The sequence below is a fragment of the Rosa chinensis genome, chromosome 5 (genome assembly GCF_002994745.2).
Source record: "Rosa chinensis cultivar Old Blush chromosome 5, RchiOBHm-V2, whole genome shotgun sequence".
In the NCBI taxonomy this organism is placed as follows: Eukaryota; Viridiplantae; Streptophyta; class Magnoliopsida; order Rosales; family Rosaceae; genus Rosa; species Rosa chinensis.
This window is the reverse complement of record NC_037092.1, coordinates 4,012,351-4,028,854: the sequence shown is the minus strand read 5'-3', so window position 1 is coordinate 4,028,854 and position 16,504 is coordinate 4,012,351. Positions and strand designations below refer to the sequence as shown.

At 37.0% G+C, this 16,504-nt stretch overlaps 1 protein-coding gene, 1 long non-coding RNA gene, 1 other non-coding gene and 1 pseudogene across 5 annotated transcripts; 2 read left to right on the top strand and 2 right to left on the bottom strand.

Moving 5' to 3' along the window:
* Nucleotides 1-43: 43 nt before the first annotated feature.
* Nucleotides 44-115, bottom strand: TRNAD-GUC. Its single transcript has one exon. It is a non-coding gene; the product is annotated as a tRNA-Asp (tRNA).
* Nucleotides 116-1,957: 1,842 nt separating this feature from the next.
* Nucleotides 1,958-7,228, top strand: LOC112164924 (bifunctional riboflavin kinase/FMN phosphatase). 3 transcript variants are annotated; one of them, XM_024301282.2, is made up of 13 exons: nt 1,958-2,264; nt 2,648-2,686; nt 2,778-2,901; nt 4,231-4,365; nt 4,465-4,651; nt 4,744-4,874; nt 4,997-5,066; nt 5,170-5,235; nt 5,786-5,940; nt 6,025-6,120; nt 6,450-6,562; nt 6,644-6,727; nt 6,829-7,228. In XM_024301282.2, the coding sequence occupies exons 4-13, from the start codon at nt 4,278-4,280 to the stop codon at nt 6,955-6,957; spliced, it is 1,119 nt and encodes a 372-aa protein (XP_024157050.1). In that variant the 5' UTR covers nt 1,958-2,264; nt 2,648-2,686; nt 2,778-2,901; nt 4,231-4,277; the 3' UTR covers nt 6,958-7,228. The 3 variants fall into 3 exon arrangements, with proteins under 3 accessions (XP_024157050.1, XP_024157049.1, XP_024157051.1); XM_024301281.2 differs by having other exon boundaries at nt 1,962-2,264; nt 6,411-6,562; XM_024301283.2 differs by lacking the exon at nt 4,231-4,365 and having other exon boundaries at nt 1,964-2,264; nt 6,411-6,562.
* Nucleotides 7,229-7,450: 222 nt separating this feature from the next.
* On the top strand, nt 7,451-14,331 carry LOC112202945 (annotated as a pseudogene).
* LOC121053112 lies at nt 10,604-12,457 on the bottom strand. The gene is made up of 2 exons (XR_005810818.1): nt 12,289-12,457; nt 10,604-12,190 (listed from the first exon to the last, which is right to left on the bottom strand). It is a non-coding gene; the product is annotated as an uncharacterized LOC121053112 (long non-coding RNA).
* Nucleotides 14,332-16,504: the final 2,173 nt, after the last annotated feature.

Genomic DNA, 16,504 nt, shown 5'->3' with positions numbered 1-16,504 from the left:
TTTTTTTGAAATAATGAAAAATAAATTTGGAAAAAAAAAAAATCGCCGTTGCCGGGGATCGAACCCGGGTCACCCGCGTGACAGGCGGGAATACTTACCACTATACTACAACGACTTGGTTGTTATTTCGGCATGAAATACAATATATAATTAATTCTGGGTATGTGTGTATTGATCCTAACTTATCTATGCATATTTGACAGTGGGATCAATTGTGAAAAAATTTGTGATGCTTCGATCGGTTTGATTTGTTGCCGTTGAACATTAGTTTGTTTTGGAACTTTGGGATGTGTCAAAAGACGTAATATACACAAAGTAAGCATTTTACTTTTTCTTCAGGTATATGGCATCTGTTGTGCCTCTTAAATCAAATCGAAAGTAATGTATTTGTTTCGGTGTTGTGGTGGAGGATAATCTACTTGTAGAATGTTATGTTAACGCGTTTTGAATTTGGTGTCATGTTGTTGTTCATTTGTTATAGTTTTGATGTAATTGAGTTAGGCGTATGACTAGCAGAGTGATGGATTCATAACACTTTTGTGGACCTCTACATAATTGTGCGTACTACAAATTGACTCATAAACCGATGAATATTGTATAACAATAGAGCAGGGGTGAAGCCACATTAGCGTCACGGTGGATCCTGTGCCCCACTAAGATTTTAGTTTAAAATGTTTTTGGTTTCACAATGACTGGAAGCTGTGTTGTTGCAGTGGGTAGAGGCCTCTTACATTAAGAGGCTGGTCCAAGTTTCAAGTGTTGGTAGCAACAGAGTTCTAATTCTTTCCTCTTTTTTTTTGGATTAATTTTTTCTTAACATTAATACTACTTTTTCTTCTTAACAAAAAAACATTAACACTATTCTTTCGTATAGTTTTAAAGTTTAAAGATAAATTATATTTTCATTATGAAAAATTATTTAAAATCTAAAAACTATAAGTTTGATTAATAAAATATGTAATTTAAATCAATCTTTCTGTAGCTTTGTTCTAATTTTTTATTTTTGTTAAAATTTTGATATATATTAAGTTTTAAATTTTCTTTTTGTAAACTTTCGAGTGCCTCATTTTAGATTAATTTATGGCTCCGCCACTGCAATAGAGGATAGTTGAATAATAGTTGTAGTTGGTCATTTCGAAAGATTAAGACTTGTATGAACTAAAATTTAAAAAAAGAATCACATAAGGTGCTGTTAGTTCATACAATAATATGTTAAATCGTATATGTGTGTGTATATATATATACATGGAAAAACGCGTTAATTCAACGTATCAATATTAATTAATATGGTAATATTTGCACACGATCACAAATAATAAGAAGTGTATGTTATATTTTAGGTGATTACACCGTTTAACTTTGAGGGAAACAACATGAAAGAAAATGAAGGTCAAACTTTTGAGCAAGACATATTATTGTAATTAATTGCGAACCACATGTTTATAAAAATCAAACCGCACGCGTGTCATACACAAATAAACTACGATCATAACCTTTTTGTTGAACTACTGTTTGTATTATAAATATTTCTTAGATTTCTATTTATGAATTGAAGCGGCGTTTTACTTACCAACTACGTAATGTAAGCTAATCGTAGAGAACAAACACAAACAAAAGTATATAGACGCATGAGTTAATAACTTTATTTTGTTACACAATATTCAAACATAAAAATATAACTAGATTAAATCTAAAGACGATTGATCAAGAATTTCACACACATCTAACACTATTACTCATTGCAAATCACACACTTTCATTTTCTTTTAAAATTTCAAGACATACTAGCTCGCCATTCTTGAAAGTTTGCACATGTATAATGTATTACAAACATCATTTTCCTTCTCAAACAGTGTATAAAAAACTTATAAATAAAAAAAATTATCTATAATTGTTCAAAAAAATGAAATTGTTTTTTTAGGTCGGTGGCATGAATTATCCAAAGTTTATTGGGCAACAGCTGCCGTCCGCTTCTTTCTTTGGTTTCCCAGTCGGGAGAGGATCCTCTCCGTGCACTGTTTTTACCTGAGCTATCTAAGTTTTGAAGGAGATTAAGACACATGGCAAGCCCCACCGTCGAGTTTTGAACGAAACCAAGATCAGCTATTAGCTTCCGCTGCAGAAATTCCCACCGGGTTTTTTTTTTTTTTTTTCTCCTCCGCCGAACAGCCCAAACTGCAGGTCCTCGATTTCCTCCTTGAGTCCTTGGAGCACTCCCGACTGCTCCAGCAACCCGTCTCGGCGTCTCCGCCTCCACCCTCCAGGTACCGCCCCTGATCTCTCTCTCTCTCTCTCTCTCCCTCTCCGAGTCTCCGTCGTCTTCTTCTGCTTCTCGGCGAGTGGCGACGGCTCGGTCGGGCGGGTCGGCTCCTCAGTCCTCTCCTCCTCCAGTCTTTAATCGATTTCCATTTGAATATTTGATGATTTGTCGATTACTCGATTTGATCTTATGACTTGTAACTTGATGCGTTGTTGGACTGTTGGTTCTTACTTCAAGTTTTCAAATTTCAGCTATTTCCATTTTCCAGTTGATCTTGAATCTTGAATTCTTGTCTTCTGGATGGTATAAACCATATAATTACAGTCAAAATGATATAATGGAGCTTTATGAGCTTACTGATTAACTGGTTGAAATGGTCAATTGCAGATTCATGATAAGCAGTGAGGTTTAAGCTGATAAGCAAAGGTAATACAAGATTTGTAACCCAAAATTATTTACTCGATAACAGTTTCACACAAGATTTGTAACCCAAAATTGGTTCTTCATCTCGTATCAGTTTCCTATCAGGGAAGGAAAAGAAGGGAGATAGAAGAGAGAAAGGGAAGATAACACAAGCGAGAAAGGATAGGTAAGGTAGTATTAGAAAGTGGCTGACTACGTTCATCATCGTGACTCAAAAGGTATGCTGTTTCAACTCTCATGGAACCTTATTCCTGTCAAGTTTAGTTCATCCGTCGCGGTTTTGGGAATTTCATATTGGACATTTGTCAGTGTGTATCTGTTAGTTTTCGAGTCACATAATGGTTAATTCAATGCAGGGTCTTTTTCCTATGCTTCTTTGGTTTTCCCCTATATTTTACAGCCTCTCTCTCTTCGAATTTTCTTTTGAACTTCTCATTGTTATAGATAAAAACAATGTTATTAGCTGAAAACTTAAAGAGTAGCTTTACTATAGTACTAACTAGCCAAAATTCTGTAAGGAAAAAAAAAAACTATATATTTCCTATTTCGATGACCCTTTGGCTGATTCTCATTGATTTTGATAGTTTCCAATGGTGCTTTGAGATTCTTGCTCTGCCTTCTCTCCAAATTCAGCTGCTTCCTAAAATGCTACTGATTCCAGCTAATATGCTGCTGATTATGACATAATTTTTATGGAGTGCTAAAAATGTTCAACAAGTCTAATGCTGTCTCTGCGCCCTTAACCGACGACAGACTTACAACTACTTAGAATCTTAATTGAGAAAGAGGGGCAGAACTACTTATATCTGTGGTCCTGCAAACATTTTCTCAAGCACATCTTAGGAACTGATACACTGACTTGTTTACAGTGTATCTTTGTTTCTTTTCTCATAAAGATACTTTAAATTCGCAGAAAAGTAAAACTCTCTGTCATTTGACATATCATGCTTCTCATGAATCACTGAATCGTAATTCAGCCGGAAAATGATGTTTCTTTGGCAAATTGCACCTGCTGCTTTAAGTTAGGTGAAATTTCTGTTTTTTTTTTAACTAAAGATTTTGGTGCATTTCCCAGGACACTTCAATAGAGAACCACTACTACTCTCTCCCCCCCCACATTCTTATGAAATTAGTTTAACATATTTTTTTTTACAGTTGAATTCTACATTGTTTTCATAAGGCTAGCCACTGAAGAACTCATTCCTTTACTTTCTCATAGAACCATGTTTCAATTTGGCTTTGTTTTGAACTTATTTCATATAGTTCTTAACGGTTGCTGTTATTAGGATAAATAAAAAGACAGTGAAAGATGTGTTTTGTGATTACCCTCCAGGGAAGAGACTTTGTATGTTTAGTTATGTATTACATTAGCCATATAATGTTTATATATGCAAAAGATGGCAGAAATGAATTTTGCAAGGATTTACTTTGATATCTTCTATACATTGTAAGAGAGGAATGTTGAATTGATGTTATTGATTAGTAGCTTATTATGTGTTTGGGTCAAATTGTTAGTATCTCAGTCATTGAATTTGTGTCTTTTTCAGATACATTCCATAGATCAGAACATAGTCACAATATCTGAGATCTATATATGGTCTTGAAGATGTCCATCGCAGAGCCATTAAAGAAATTAGTTTCATGTGTTATCCTTGATTTGGATGGTACTCTACTACACACAGGTCCGATTGTGGTCCGAGTACCAAATCCATTTTACTTTGGTCTATAATAATGGAATTATGTTGCCTGCAACTTTTCTTTTGATTTTAATTTCATCACAGATGGCATAATAAGTGATGTTTTAAGAGTATATTTGGGGAAGTATGGAAAGAAATGGGATGGGAGGGAAGTTCAAAAGATAGTTGGAAAAACACCATTCGAAGCTGCATCTGCTATTGTGGAGGATTATGGGCTATCTTGCACAACGAGTGAATTAATCTCAGAGCTAAACCCAATGTTCTCCAATCAGTAATTAACTTCTGCACTTACTTTCAAACACCAATAATTAGCTGAATACTTCATTCCAAATAGCTGATGGCTTTTCTCAATTGTCGCTCTAGGTGGTGCAACATCAAAGCGCTTCCAGGTGCCAATCGGCTAATTAAACATTTGAGTGGTCACAGAGTGCCAATAGCATTGGCTTCAAACTCTCCAAGGGAAAACATAGAAACCAAAATTTCTTTTCATCAGGGTATACTCTTGCGTATTGTTCTTAGATTGAAACTTGTTTGGTATGACATGCATCGAGGATGCTAAGATGTGTTATATTATACTAAGGAATTACTTATTTTCTTATTGTGTTTTCATATGTAGGTTGGAAAGAATCCTTCTTAGTCATCATTGGAGGTGACGAAGTAAGATCAGGAAAGCCATCTCCTGAAATGTGAGAATGCAACAATATTATGCTTGATCTTGACTTTTTTTAATATTACAAGCTTTGAATGCTTGCTCTTCTGAAACTCTAACTTTACAGTTTTGCATTGTAGATTCCTTGAAGCTGCTAAAAGATTAAATATTGAACCGTCCAGCTGCCTTGTCATTGAAGATTCTCTGTGAGTCACCTTACTTTGGTTTTTCCAGATTAGGTTTGTTCTGTGTGTTTTTTTGTATGTAGATGTAGATGTATGTTTCATGTTACATGGTTTCAACTTCGGTTTGACTCTAGTTAGCTGATCATTGACCCTTTTTCTCTTATGTTTAATCACCGGTCTTGTTTCTAGGATGTTGATTTTCACACTCAAAGGTTACCCACAGAATTGAATCTAATGTTGATATTTTTTGTTGAAAGCAAATATAAATTTATGAAATAAAGCATGACTGTCTGAAGACCTTGGCTTCTTCCCTTTGTATCTATTTGCTATCAAAGTGATCTACGCAAGAAATTATTATACCATATTGTCTTGTTTGCCTCCAAAGTTGCATTGTTAAGTCCCACAAAATTATGCTTGCTACAGAAAGATTGGGTTTCTAATTTTGTTTGCAAGAACTGCTTTGGCAATGATAATTATATGCCAGATGTTCCTGATGATGTTTATGGTTTAAGAACTAATGTCACTTTCCTTTGCATTTTTTTCTAAGCATTTCTCTATTGGGGTTTTCCAGGCCAGGTGTGACAGCCGGTAAGGCTGCTGGAATGGGGGTAGTTGTTGTACCCTCTCTGCCAAAGCAATCCCATCTCTATACTTCAGCAGATGAGGTGATCAACTCTCTACTTGATTTGCATCCTGAAAAGTGGGGCCTACCTCCTTTCAAAGATTGTAAACCCCCAATATCTTTCTCCTTTCTTCATCCATGTGCAACTTTCATTCACCATTTTCATAGCATTTGATCTGTTGTTGCAGGGATAAAAGACACTTTACCAATAGAACCTTGGCAAATTGGTGGTCCTGTCATTAAGGGATTTGGTCGGGGCTCAAAAGTACTTGGGATCCCTACAGGTTTGTGGACTAAGGTTGTTTGCTAGTGGCTTATTCAGTATTAAACTCTTAACAGTCTACATGTCTTGGGATGACATAGTGATAACTGATGTTGTTAGTTTGGGATAATAATATCCATAAGTTCTATTTCATGTAGCTCATGCTGTATAGTGTCCTTAGGCACCCCCACATTTCGACCTTTAGATAATTGCTTTGTTGCATATGATCAGATTTCTCTCTCTCTCCTTTAATGCTTGATAAAGCTGTTTCATTTTGTTATCCTAATAAGGGTGCAACCATCTTTTCTCCAGCTAATCTATCCACCGAGCGATATTCAACTCTCCTTTCAGAACATCCCTCGGGAGTATATTTCGGTTGGGCTGGATTACGAACGCGAGGTGTCTTTAAAATGGTCATGAGTATTGGTTGGAATCCTTATTTCAACAACACTGAAAAGACTATAGTGAGTCTTTGAGAACACGAACACATAACTTACCCTTTGCAAGTAATTTTCTTCTTGCTTACAAGTTCAATTGCAATACAGGAGCCATGGCTGCTTCATGACTTTGGTGAGGACTTCTATGGGGAGGAATTGCATCTTATCATAGTTGGCTACATACGGCCTGAGGTATAAACTTACACAATTAAATCAATCAACATCTTACAGTAAATTACTCATTTCTCCATGTCCTTTTATTCTTTCTGATATTTTGGTGTGAAATTACACAGGCCAATTTCCCATCTCTCGAGAGCTTGATCGAAAAGATCCATGAGGACAGGAAAATTGCAGAGGAAGCTCTTGATCTTCCAATGTACTCAAAATTCAAGGATGACCCATACCTTAAAAGCCCAACATAATGGTGCCCCTGAAATTTCCCAAATTCTACTTCATTGGCTCATTGCTAATGGAGTTTGAAGATGTTGTACACGCATTATTGAGACAGTAGCACTCTTTCATGTCATTTCCTGAAACATAATGGTGTGCATTACAAATGCCATGTAGCACAAACTCGTTTTATTGTATTGTAAATTGCCACTCGCTTCATGAACATGAAGTTACTACAATGATGATTGCCGTATAAGTTGCTGTATCTTCCATTTATTCACAGAACATGAAGTTACATACTCATTCTTTACATGGTAAATATTTTTTTATTTTAAATCTGAAGATGCTCGATGGTTACATACTCAAACCTGTCGATAGTTACACTTCAATAGAGAACCACTACTACTCTCTCTCTCTCCAACCCCTCTCCCTCTGCCGCCACCCCCCCACATTCTTAAGAAATTAGTTTAACATATTTTTTTTACAGTTGAATTCTACATTGTTTTCGTAAGGCTAGCCACTGAAGAACTCATTCCTTTGCTTTCTCATTGAACCATGTGTATGATTTGGCGTTGTTTTGAACTTATTTCATATAGTTCTTAACGGTTGCTGTTATTAGGATAAATAAAAAGACAGTGAAAGATGTGTTTTGTGATTACCCACCAGGGAAGAGACTTTGTATGTTTAGTTCTGCATTTCATAGTTATGTATTACATTAGCCATATAATGTTTATATATGCAAAAGATGGCAGAAATGAATTTTTCAAGGATTTACTTTGATATCTTCTATACATTGTAAGAGAGGAATGTTGAATTGATGTTACTGATTAGTAGCTTATTATGTGTTTGGGTCAAATTGTTAGTATCTCAGTCATTGAATTTGTGTCTTTTTCAGATACGTTCCATAGATCAGAACATAGTCACAATATCTGAGATCTATATATGGTCTTGAAGATGTCCATCGCAGAGCCATTAAAGAAATTAGTTTCATGTGTTATCCTTGATTTGGATGGTACTCTACTACACACAGGTCCGCTTGTGGTCCGAGTACCATTTCCATTTACTTTGGTCTATAATAATGGAATGATGTTGCCTTCAACTTTTCTTATGATTTTAATTTCATCACAGATGGCATCGTAAGTGATGTTTTAAGAGTTTATTTGGGCAAGTATGGAAAGAAATGGGATGGAAGGGAACTTCAAAAGATGGTTGGAAAAACACCACTCGAAGCTGCAGCTGCTATTGTGGAGGATTATGGGCTGTCTTGCACAACGAGTGAATTAATCTCAGAGCTAAACCCAATGAGATTAACTTCTGCAGCTACTTTCAAACACCAATAATTGGCTGAGTACCTCATTCCAAATGGCTGATGGCTTTTGTCAATTGTCGCTCTTGGTGGTGCAACATCAAAACGCTTCCAGGTGCCAATCGGTTAATTAAGCATTTGAGTGGTCAATAGCATTGGCTTCAAACTCTCCAAGGGAAAACATAGAAACCAAAATTTCTTTTCATCGGGGTATACTTCTGACACAAATATGCTCTTGCTTATTGTTCTTTGATTGAAACTTTTATGGTACGACATGCATCAAGGATGCTACTGTCACAACCCAACCTTGAGTCATGACTAAAGTAGTGGTTAAAACTGAAATCAGAGTACGGGTTTTTTTTTTTTTGGAAGTAAGGACAATTCTGTGAGCACAAAGGAAACAAAATCAAACTGGAAGTTTTTAAACGCCAACTGAAAAGCATGTTTCTAATCTTTCACTGAACAAGACCTTTAACAAATTCTTCTTGTAAAGCCTTTCTAAAAATTGAGAGAAAAGTAATTCCTTTTTATAAGCTCAAAAGAGCAACTCGCTTACAAAGTTTCCACTACAAAAGAATGCTCCAGGTTAACACTTCAGTCATTTACAACATATGTACATTGCAAAGGCAAAACGAACAAAATTCTGGAATGAGGAACATCCAGCACCAGGGAGCAATCATTAAAACAAGAAAAGCAAGGTCCAGCACAAACTTCACAAGCAAAACAAAGCTCCAAACATTGTCTGCTCAAGACAATTCTGGTATCTCACTAACACGTCCACTCATGGACTCTTTTCCTGAATACCACAACAAGAATGTAGGGAGTGAGCTTCACAAGCTCAGTAGGTACAACAAAAAGATCAGTATAGCAAAGATTCTAATTTAGAATGCACTTGGAAAGTGAAGGGAGAGAAAATACACTGTTAGTATTTCTGGAGTATACAAGGGAATAATTAGAGAAAATACACTGTTAATATGGTTTCTTTCATACCATTTCCATTTACTTTGGTCTATAATAATGGAATGATGTTGCCTGCAACTTTTCTTATGATTTTAATTTCATCACAGATGGCATAGTAAGTGATGTTTTAAGAGTTTATTTGGGCAAGTATGGAAAGAAATGGGATGGAAGGGAACTTCAAAAGATAGTTGGAAAAACACCACTCGAAGCTGCAGCTGCTATTGTGGAGGATTATGGGCTATCTTGCACAACGAGTGAATTAATCTCAGAGCTAAACCCAATGTTCTCCACTCAGTAATTAACTTCTGCAGTTACTTTCAAACATCAATAATTAGCTGAGTACCTCATTCCAAATGGCTGATGGCTTTTGTCAATTGTCGCTCTAGTAGGTGGTGCAACATCAAAGCGCTTCCAGTTGCCAATCGGTTAATTAAGCATTTGAGTGGTCACAGAGTGCCAATAGCATTGGCTTCAAACTCTCCAAGGGAAAACATAGAAACCAAAATTTCTTTTCATCGGGGTATACTTCTGACACAACTATGCTCTTGCTTATTGTTCTTTGATTGAAACTTTTATGGTATGACATGCATCGAGGATGCTACTGTCACAACCCAACCTTGAGTCATGACTGAAGTGGTTAAAACTGAAATCAGAGTAAGGCTTTTTTTTTTTTTTTTTTTGAAGTAAGGACAATTCTGTGAGCACAAAGGAAACAAAATCAAACTGGAAGTTTTTAAACGCTAACTGAAAAGCATGTTTCTAATCCTTCACTGAACAAGACTTTTAACAAATTCTTCTTGTAAAGCCTTTCTAAAAATTGAGAGAAAAGTAATTCCTTTTTATAAGCTCAAAAGAGCAACTCGCTTACAAAGTTTCCACTACAAAAGAATGCTCCAGGTTAACACTTCAGTCATTTACAACATATGTACATTGCAAAGGCAAAACGAACAAAATTCTGGAATGAGGAACATCCAGCACCAGGGAGCAATCATTTAAACAAGAAAAGCAAGGTCCAACACACACTTCACAAGCAAAACAAAGCTCCAAACATTGTCTACTCAAGACAATTCTGGTATCTCACTAACACGTCCACTCATGGACTCTTTTCCTGAATACCACAAGAAGAATGTAGAGAGTGAGCTTCACAAGCTCAGTAGGTACAACAAAAAGATCAGTATAGCAAAGATTCTAATTTAGAATGCACTTGGAAAGTGAAGGGAGAGAAAATACACTGTTAGTATTTCTGGTTGTATAATTTCTGGAGTATACAAGGGAATAATTAGAGGCAAAATAACTTAAGCTTAGAAGTTGCTGCTGCAATAATTAAAAAGAAATCCCTGCCACAGATTAAGATTCAAAGCTTTGCTTCAATTCAAAGACAGCATTCAACTTAAATCAATTCCACAAAAAACTGAGCAAGAAAAGGAGAACACGCTGGAAATTCAAAGCTTCCTTGATAACATTCAAATACATTGGAAGAAAAAAAAAATAAAGCTAGTCGTAAATCTAGCAAAAGGGTAACAAGACCATGAAGCCTTTTAGCTTCGTTTACTATAACCAAAGTCCAGAAATCCTTTTCTTTCCTTAACTGCAACTTCCAGCAACAATAGTTCAAATCTCTTGACTAGAATTCCAACAAAATCCTTGAAAATCCTTCTTTTTCCGGTTAGAGCCCATTGCTCGTATTAAGGCCACCGAGCAAACCCCGTACAAGCGGATCCTGATCAGGTTTTGGGTCTTTCACCCTAGGGAGGCACAATCCCTACTTAACTTTTCCCGGGCCTAACCAAATCAAACAATTTAAAACCAAATCTGGTCTTTCCAGGAAACATTTTTTTTTTTTCCCAAATGAATCTGAACATTCAAGGATTTTTAGTAATAGCTTGAAGTCCAATTTCAAACCGTAATAGGAAGCCGCCAAGAAATGGCACTTTAGCTTAAATCTGTTTTCTTTCAAGAAACCGAACTGTAATAGATCAAGTTCTTTTTGTGAAGATCCAATCAGTAAGTACATAAAAGCTTGGAGTTTCAAAGTAACACTTGATCAACATTGCTATCCAAAAGGAGATATAGGATTCATAAAACTGGAAATAAGGTATTTCAAAGAATGAGACTTTGTTTTCAATAAATCAACAACAGAAAAGATGGTTAAATTCATGTTTGACCCAAACCTCCATAAGGAATTTCAGCATTTCAAGGAGAAACTGAACAATGCAAAATCAATACATATATAACATCATTGCAGCAGCCAAAACTTTGGGAAGGAGAGAACGCGACTGCCAATATGGTTTCTTTCATACCAATGTCAAAAGAGCAGGAAAAGAACATTATCGACTAGCAGCAGTCTTTACTAGTTGGAGACTTACTAATCATTCAAAATGGCAGATTGAAGATCAAGAAGTAATAATCAAGGGCAGCAAACACCGTTTTCTTTACGAACAGCTACCAACCATGATTAAATAAAAGATTGAAAAAGGAAAAAGACTCCAATAAGAAGTATATGCAAAGAGGAATCAGCTTTTCTGGTTTTATAGCAAGACGCTCAAGTTATCTGCATAATTTCTTGTCTTCCAGAAACCATGGTTCAAAGCTTTTACTCAACTCGAAATCAAATTTCAAACAAAACTAGAAGACCAAAATATAATGAAAATAAGAAGCAAGGACATTTGGTACTTGAAGTTTGTTTACCCAAATATATAATTGCAGATCAAAACGAGGTAAAACTCCGCCATGGAGACATATGTAGCAGTATGAAGACAAACAAGATTCCACCAATTCATAAGCATAACAGAATCTCATATGAATTCGTAGAAAAAAAACCTCTCATATCAATCACACCCAATACAAACTAGATTAGAATCTAAGCTATAAAGAAGGTTTTGTTTTCCCTACCTCAAGGCCTTAGATTTCAGCAGCTAATAAAACCACAATCCACTGCTACAAGCGGCAACCCAAAATCAAACGCTAACACCCACTCTATAATCAGCAATTCCAACCACCTAAACCAAGTTTTCGACAAAATTATACCCAAATTCAAAGAAAGGCTGAAACAGAATGAATAGGTTTTAGAAGATGGAAAAGAAATTGACTGACTTACTGGAGATAGCTGCAAGTAACCAAGAAATTTCAATTCGAGGTCAGTGGGTTTCACAGCAATCTCTGTCAAGCTATTGGAAAAGTGCAGGTTTTTGCCTTGCTTCTTTGAGGCAAGGCAAAAGAAGCGGTGGAAGAGGAAGTAGGAATGAAGGAGTGAATAGCACGTGTTGTCTATTTAGATTGTGACTAAGCTTTCTATACCCAAACAAAAGTCTAAAACAAAATAAATTAAATAACCGACTGAGACATAAAACAAAAATTCAATCTGAACTACAATTGGTAGTCCACAACACCAAATAAATAAACACCAAATCCTATTTAAAATTTAGGTTTGTTCTGAGTAACCTTACTTTGGTTATTGCAGGTTAGGTTTGTTCTGTGTTTTTTGTATGTAGATGTAGATGTAGATGTAGATGTGTGTTTCATGTTACATGGTTTCAACTTCGGTTTGACTCTGTTTAACCGATCATTGACCCTTTTTCTCTTATGTTTAATCACTGGTCTTGTTTCTAGGACGTTGATTTTCACACTCAAAGGTTACCCACAAAATTAAATCTAATGTTACATATTTTTTGTTGAAAGCAAATATAAATTTATGAAGTAAAGCATGACTATCTGAAGACCTTAGCTTCTTCCCTTTGTATATCAAAATGATCTACGGAAGAAATTATTATGCTATATTGTCTTGTTTGCCTCCAAAGTTGCATTGTTAAATCCCACAAAATTATTCTTGCTACAGAAAGATTGGGTTTTCTAATTTTGTTTGCAAGAACTGCTTTGGCAATGATAATTATATGCCTGATGTTCCTGATGATGTTTGTGGTTTAAGAACTAATGTCACTTTCCTTTGCATTTTTTTTCCAAGCATTTCTCTATTGGGGTTTTTCAGGCCAGGTGTGACAGCTGGTAAGGCTGCTGGAATGGAGGTAGTTGCTGTGCCCTCTCTGCCAAAGCAATCCCATCTCTATACTTCAGCAGATGAGGTGATCAACTCTCTACCTGACTTGCATCCTGAAAAGTGGGGCCTACCTCATTTCAAAGATTGTAAACCCCCAATATCTTTCTCCTTTCCTTATCCATGTGCAAACTTGCATTCGCCATTTTCATAGCATTTGATTTGTTGTTGCAGGGATGAAAGACATAGAACCTTGGCAAATTGGTGGTCCTGTCATTAAGGGATTTGGTCGGGGCTCAAAAGTACTTGGGATCCCTACAGGTTTGTGGACTAATGCAGTTTGCTATTGGCTTATTCAGTGATTAAACTCTTAACAGTCTACATGTGTTGGGATGAAATAGTGATAACTGATGTTGTTAGTTTGAGATGATAATATCCGTAAGTTTTATTTCATGTAGCTCGTACTGTGAATATGCTTGGTGTCCTTAGGTACACCCACATTTCGACCTTTAGATAAAGCAATTGTTGCATATGATTGAATTTCTCTCTCTCCTTTAATGCTTGATAAAGTTGTTTCATTTTGTTATCCTAATAAGGGGGTTATCATCTATTCTCCAGCTAATCTATCCACCGCGCAATATTCAACACTCCTTTCAGAACATCCCTCGGGGTATATTTCGGTTGGGCTGGATTACCGACGCGAGGTGTCTTTAAAATGATCATGAGTATTGGTTGGATTCCTTATTTCAACAACACGGAAAAGACTGTAGTGAGTCTTTCAGAAGACATAACTCACCCTTTGCAAGTTTTTTCTTATTGCTTACAATTTCAATTACATGCAGGAGCCATGACTGCTTCGTGATTTTGATGAGGATTTCTATGGGGAGGAATTGCATCTTATCATAGTTGGCTACATACGGCTTGAGGTATAAACTTACACAATATCAATCAATGTCTTACAGTAAATCACTCATTTTCTCCATGTTATTCTTTATGATATTTTGGTATGATATTACACAGGCCAATTTCCCAACTCTCGAGAGCTTGATCGAAAAGATCCATGAGGACCGGAAAATTGCAGAGGAAGCTCTCGATCTTCCAATGTACTCAAAATTCAAGGATGACCCATATCTTAAAAGCCCTACATGAGGACGCCCTTGGAATTTCCTATACCCTGCTTATTCTACTTCGTTGGCTAGCTAATGGAGTTTGGAGCCGATGTACACTCATTATTGATGAGACAATAACATTCTTTCATGTCAAGTCTGTTTGGCTCCAAAACCAGCTGGTGTGCAAACAGTCTCTTTTGGGCGAGTGGTTGCGCAGGCGTGCCAGCACCGCGGGGTACAGTCGTTGGGGTAGTCCCGTGACCTGACTTCTTCTTCAAGCGCTGTGGACGAGGAGAGCACCAACCTCGTCACAGGGTTCTTTTCTTGCCTTCCGGAGAAGGACTTCTTGCCTTACGCGGGTAAGGGCTTTGGTTGTGGTCTCTTTTCGTTCACCGTATCGATACTCAACTTGAAAGCTGAGCAGAGCAATCACTGGGAAATTTGAGAGGAACACGGGTTTGCTAAAGTGTGACTTTAGCTTCGCTGGGTTGCGGGGGCGTTACCCTTGCTTCGCTGGAAGTAACAGTGGCGGTTGTGCTCGCAGTCGGCTCCTGGGGAGACTAGGACTGGAAGTACGGTCGCCGGGTTGATCTGGTGAGGCTAACAGTCAGCTCGCGAGGAGACTAGGACTGGCGGGCGGTCACCGGGTTTCAACGAGGTTGAGGGTTTGCTCCGGGGAGGCTTTGTAATCGCTGGGATTGATTGATTAGAGAGAGATCTTTTTCTGTATCGTCTTTAGCCTCTATATATAGGCTGCTGCAGATTTTATTTCCAAATAGGAATGAAATACTATATTTTAGGCCACAGTTATTGGCCTTGAATCAAATCAAAACTCTTAATAGTTTTGATATTATCGTAAGCGATAATTAATAATTATCCTCCTCTGTCGCCGCTAAAATGTAGGCAAGGATTAATTGCCTCTTAGAGTCTCAGACATAATCTTCCTCTTGAATGTGGCAGGATATGCATTAATTATATGTATATATTCTCGCAGGGACTCTGTAGCTATGCAATCATGCATAATTATATCACCCTTATTTATTGCAATCCCCTTGAAGTGTTTCACGTCCACCTTAATTGCTTGACTACATGGGAAAACTTGGTTCCTTGCATCTTATTGGCTGCAAATAGTTGATGGCCCACCATGCTATCTCTTCCTTGATTGTCTTCTACCATGCATGTGTATATATGTGAAATAGCCACGTATTGGCCTTGATTCATGTAGCTTGTATATATATTCCTTGATTATTGCCATTGCATGCTCCTTATACACGTCCACCATGCCATCAATTGCATGAGAATCTTAACTATTTGCATGTATATTGGTACTAAAGGACAACGAAGGATCATTGTTTCCTTCCTTAATTGATCAACCCAATCTGCTCGCTTGCACAGTATTTGGCAATCAAGCAAACAAATCACCATTAATTATCAGATATCTTGAGAATATTCAGATTTGCTCCAAGATTGCTTGGCCTCCAAGTAGGCTTTATTTAGCCTCTAAACAATATATTCCGAGTTTATCGAAAATATATAGTTTGGGCCACGGATATTGGCCCGGTCTTCTTCAAGTCCCCCATGTCGGAAAAAATGTTATTTTGGGTTCAAACAAAGTCATTGCATGAAACATAAGTGTGTATTACAGTGCCATATATCACATACTCATTTTATTGTATTGTAAATTACCGATCACTTCATTAAAATGAAGTTACTGCAATGATGAAATGATGATTGTCAATGACTATCTCCTCCCCATTTCATTTACTCACAAGTCAATAAAACTTGAAGTTACATACTCGATAAATCATTATTTTTCCAACAAAGACCTTGACTCTACATGCAAACGGCTAAACCACAACATCGACTCAATGGGTGCCCCCACCCGCTTCAAACACTGAACCCAAGGCAGAGAGCGGACCCTAGTTTTGGCGGTAATGCCGCCAAGTAGCTTAGAACAAATTCACTCGTTGGGTCACCCACTATTTACTACTTTTTAGTGTTAATTTCACCATCTGTGTCATAGTGTATTTCGTGCCCTGCGTCACCCGGAGTCACTTTCAGGATCACCATCATGTCCTGCAAAGTGACCCAGGTCACCATGAAAACTGTATCCGTGACTCAAAGAGTGGAAATTAACACTAAAAAGCAGTGGATAGTAGGTAACTTGGTGACCCAACGGGTGAACTTGCTCTTAGAGACTACTCCTGAGGGGT

What these genes read in the sequence shown, in the direction of transcription:
- LOC112164924 (XM_024301281.2), top strand. Translation starts at nt 4,278, where the DNA reads ATGGTCTTGAAGATGTCCATCGCAGAGCCATTAAAGAAATTAGTTTCA. An exon ending in TGGTACTCTACTACACACAG is followed by an intron (nt 4,366 to 4,464) that starts GTCCGATTGTGG and finishes ATTTCATCACAG; the next exon opens with ATGGCATAATAAGTGATGTT. An exon ending in CTTGTCATTGAAGATTCTCT is followed by an intron (nt 5,236 to 5,785) that starts GTGAGTCACCTT and finishes GGGGTTTTCCAG; the next exon opens with GCCAGGTGTGACAGCCGGTA.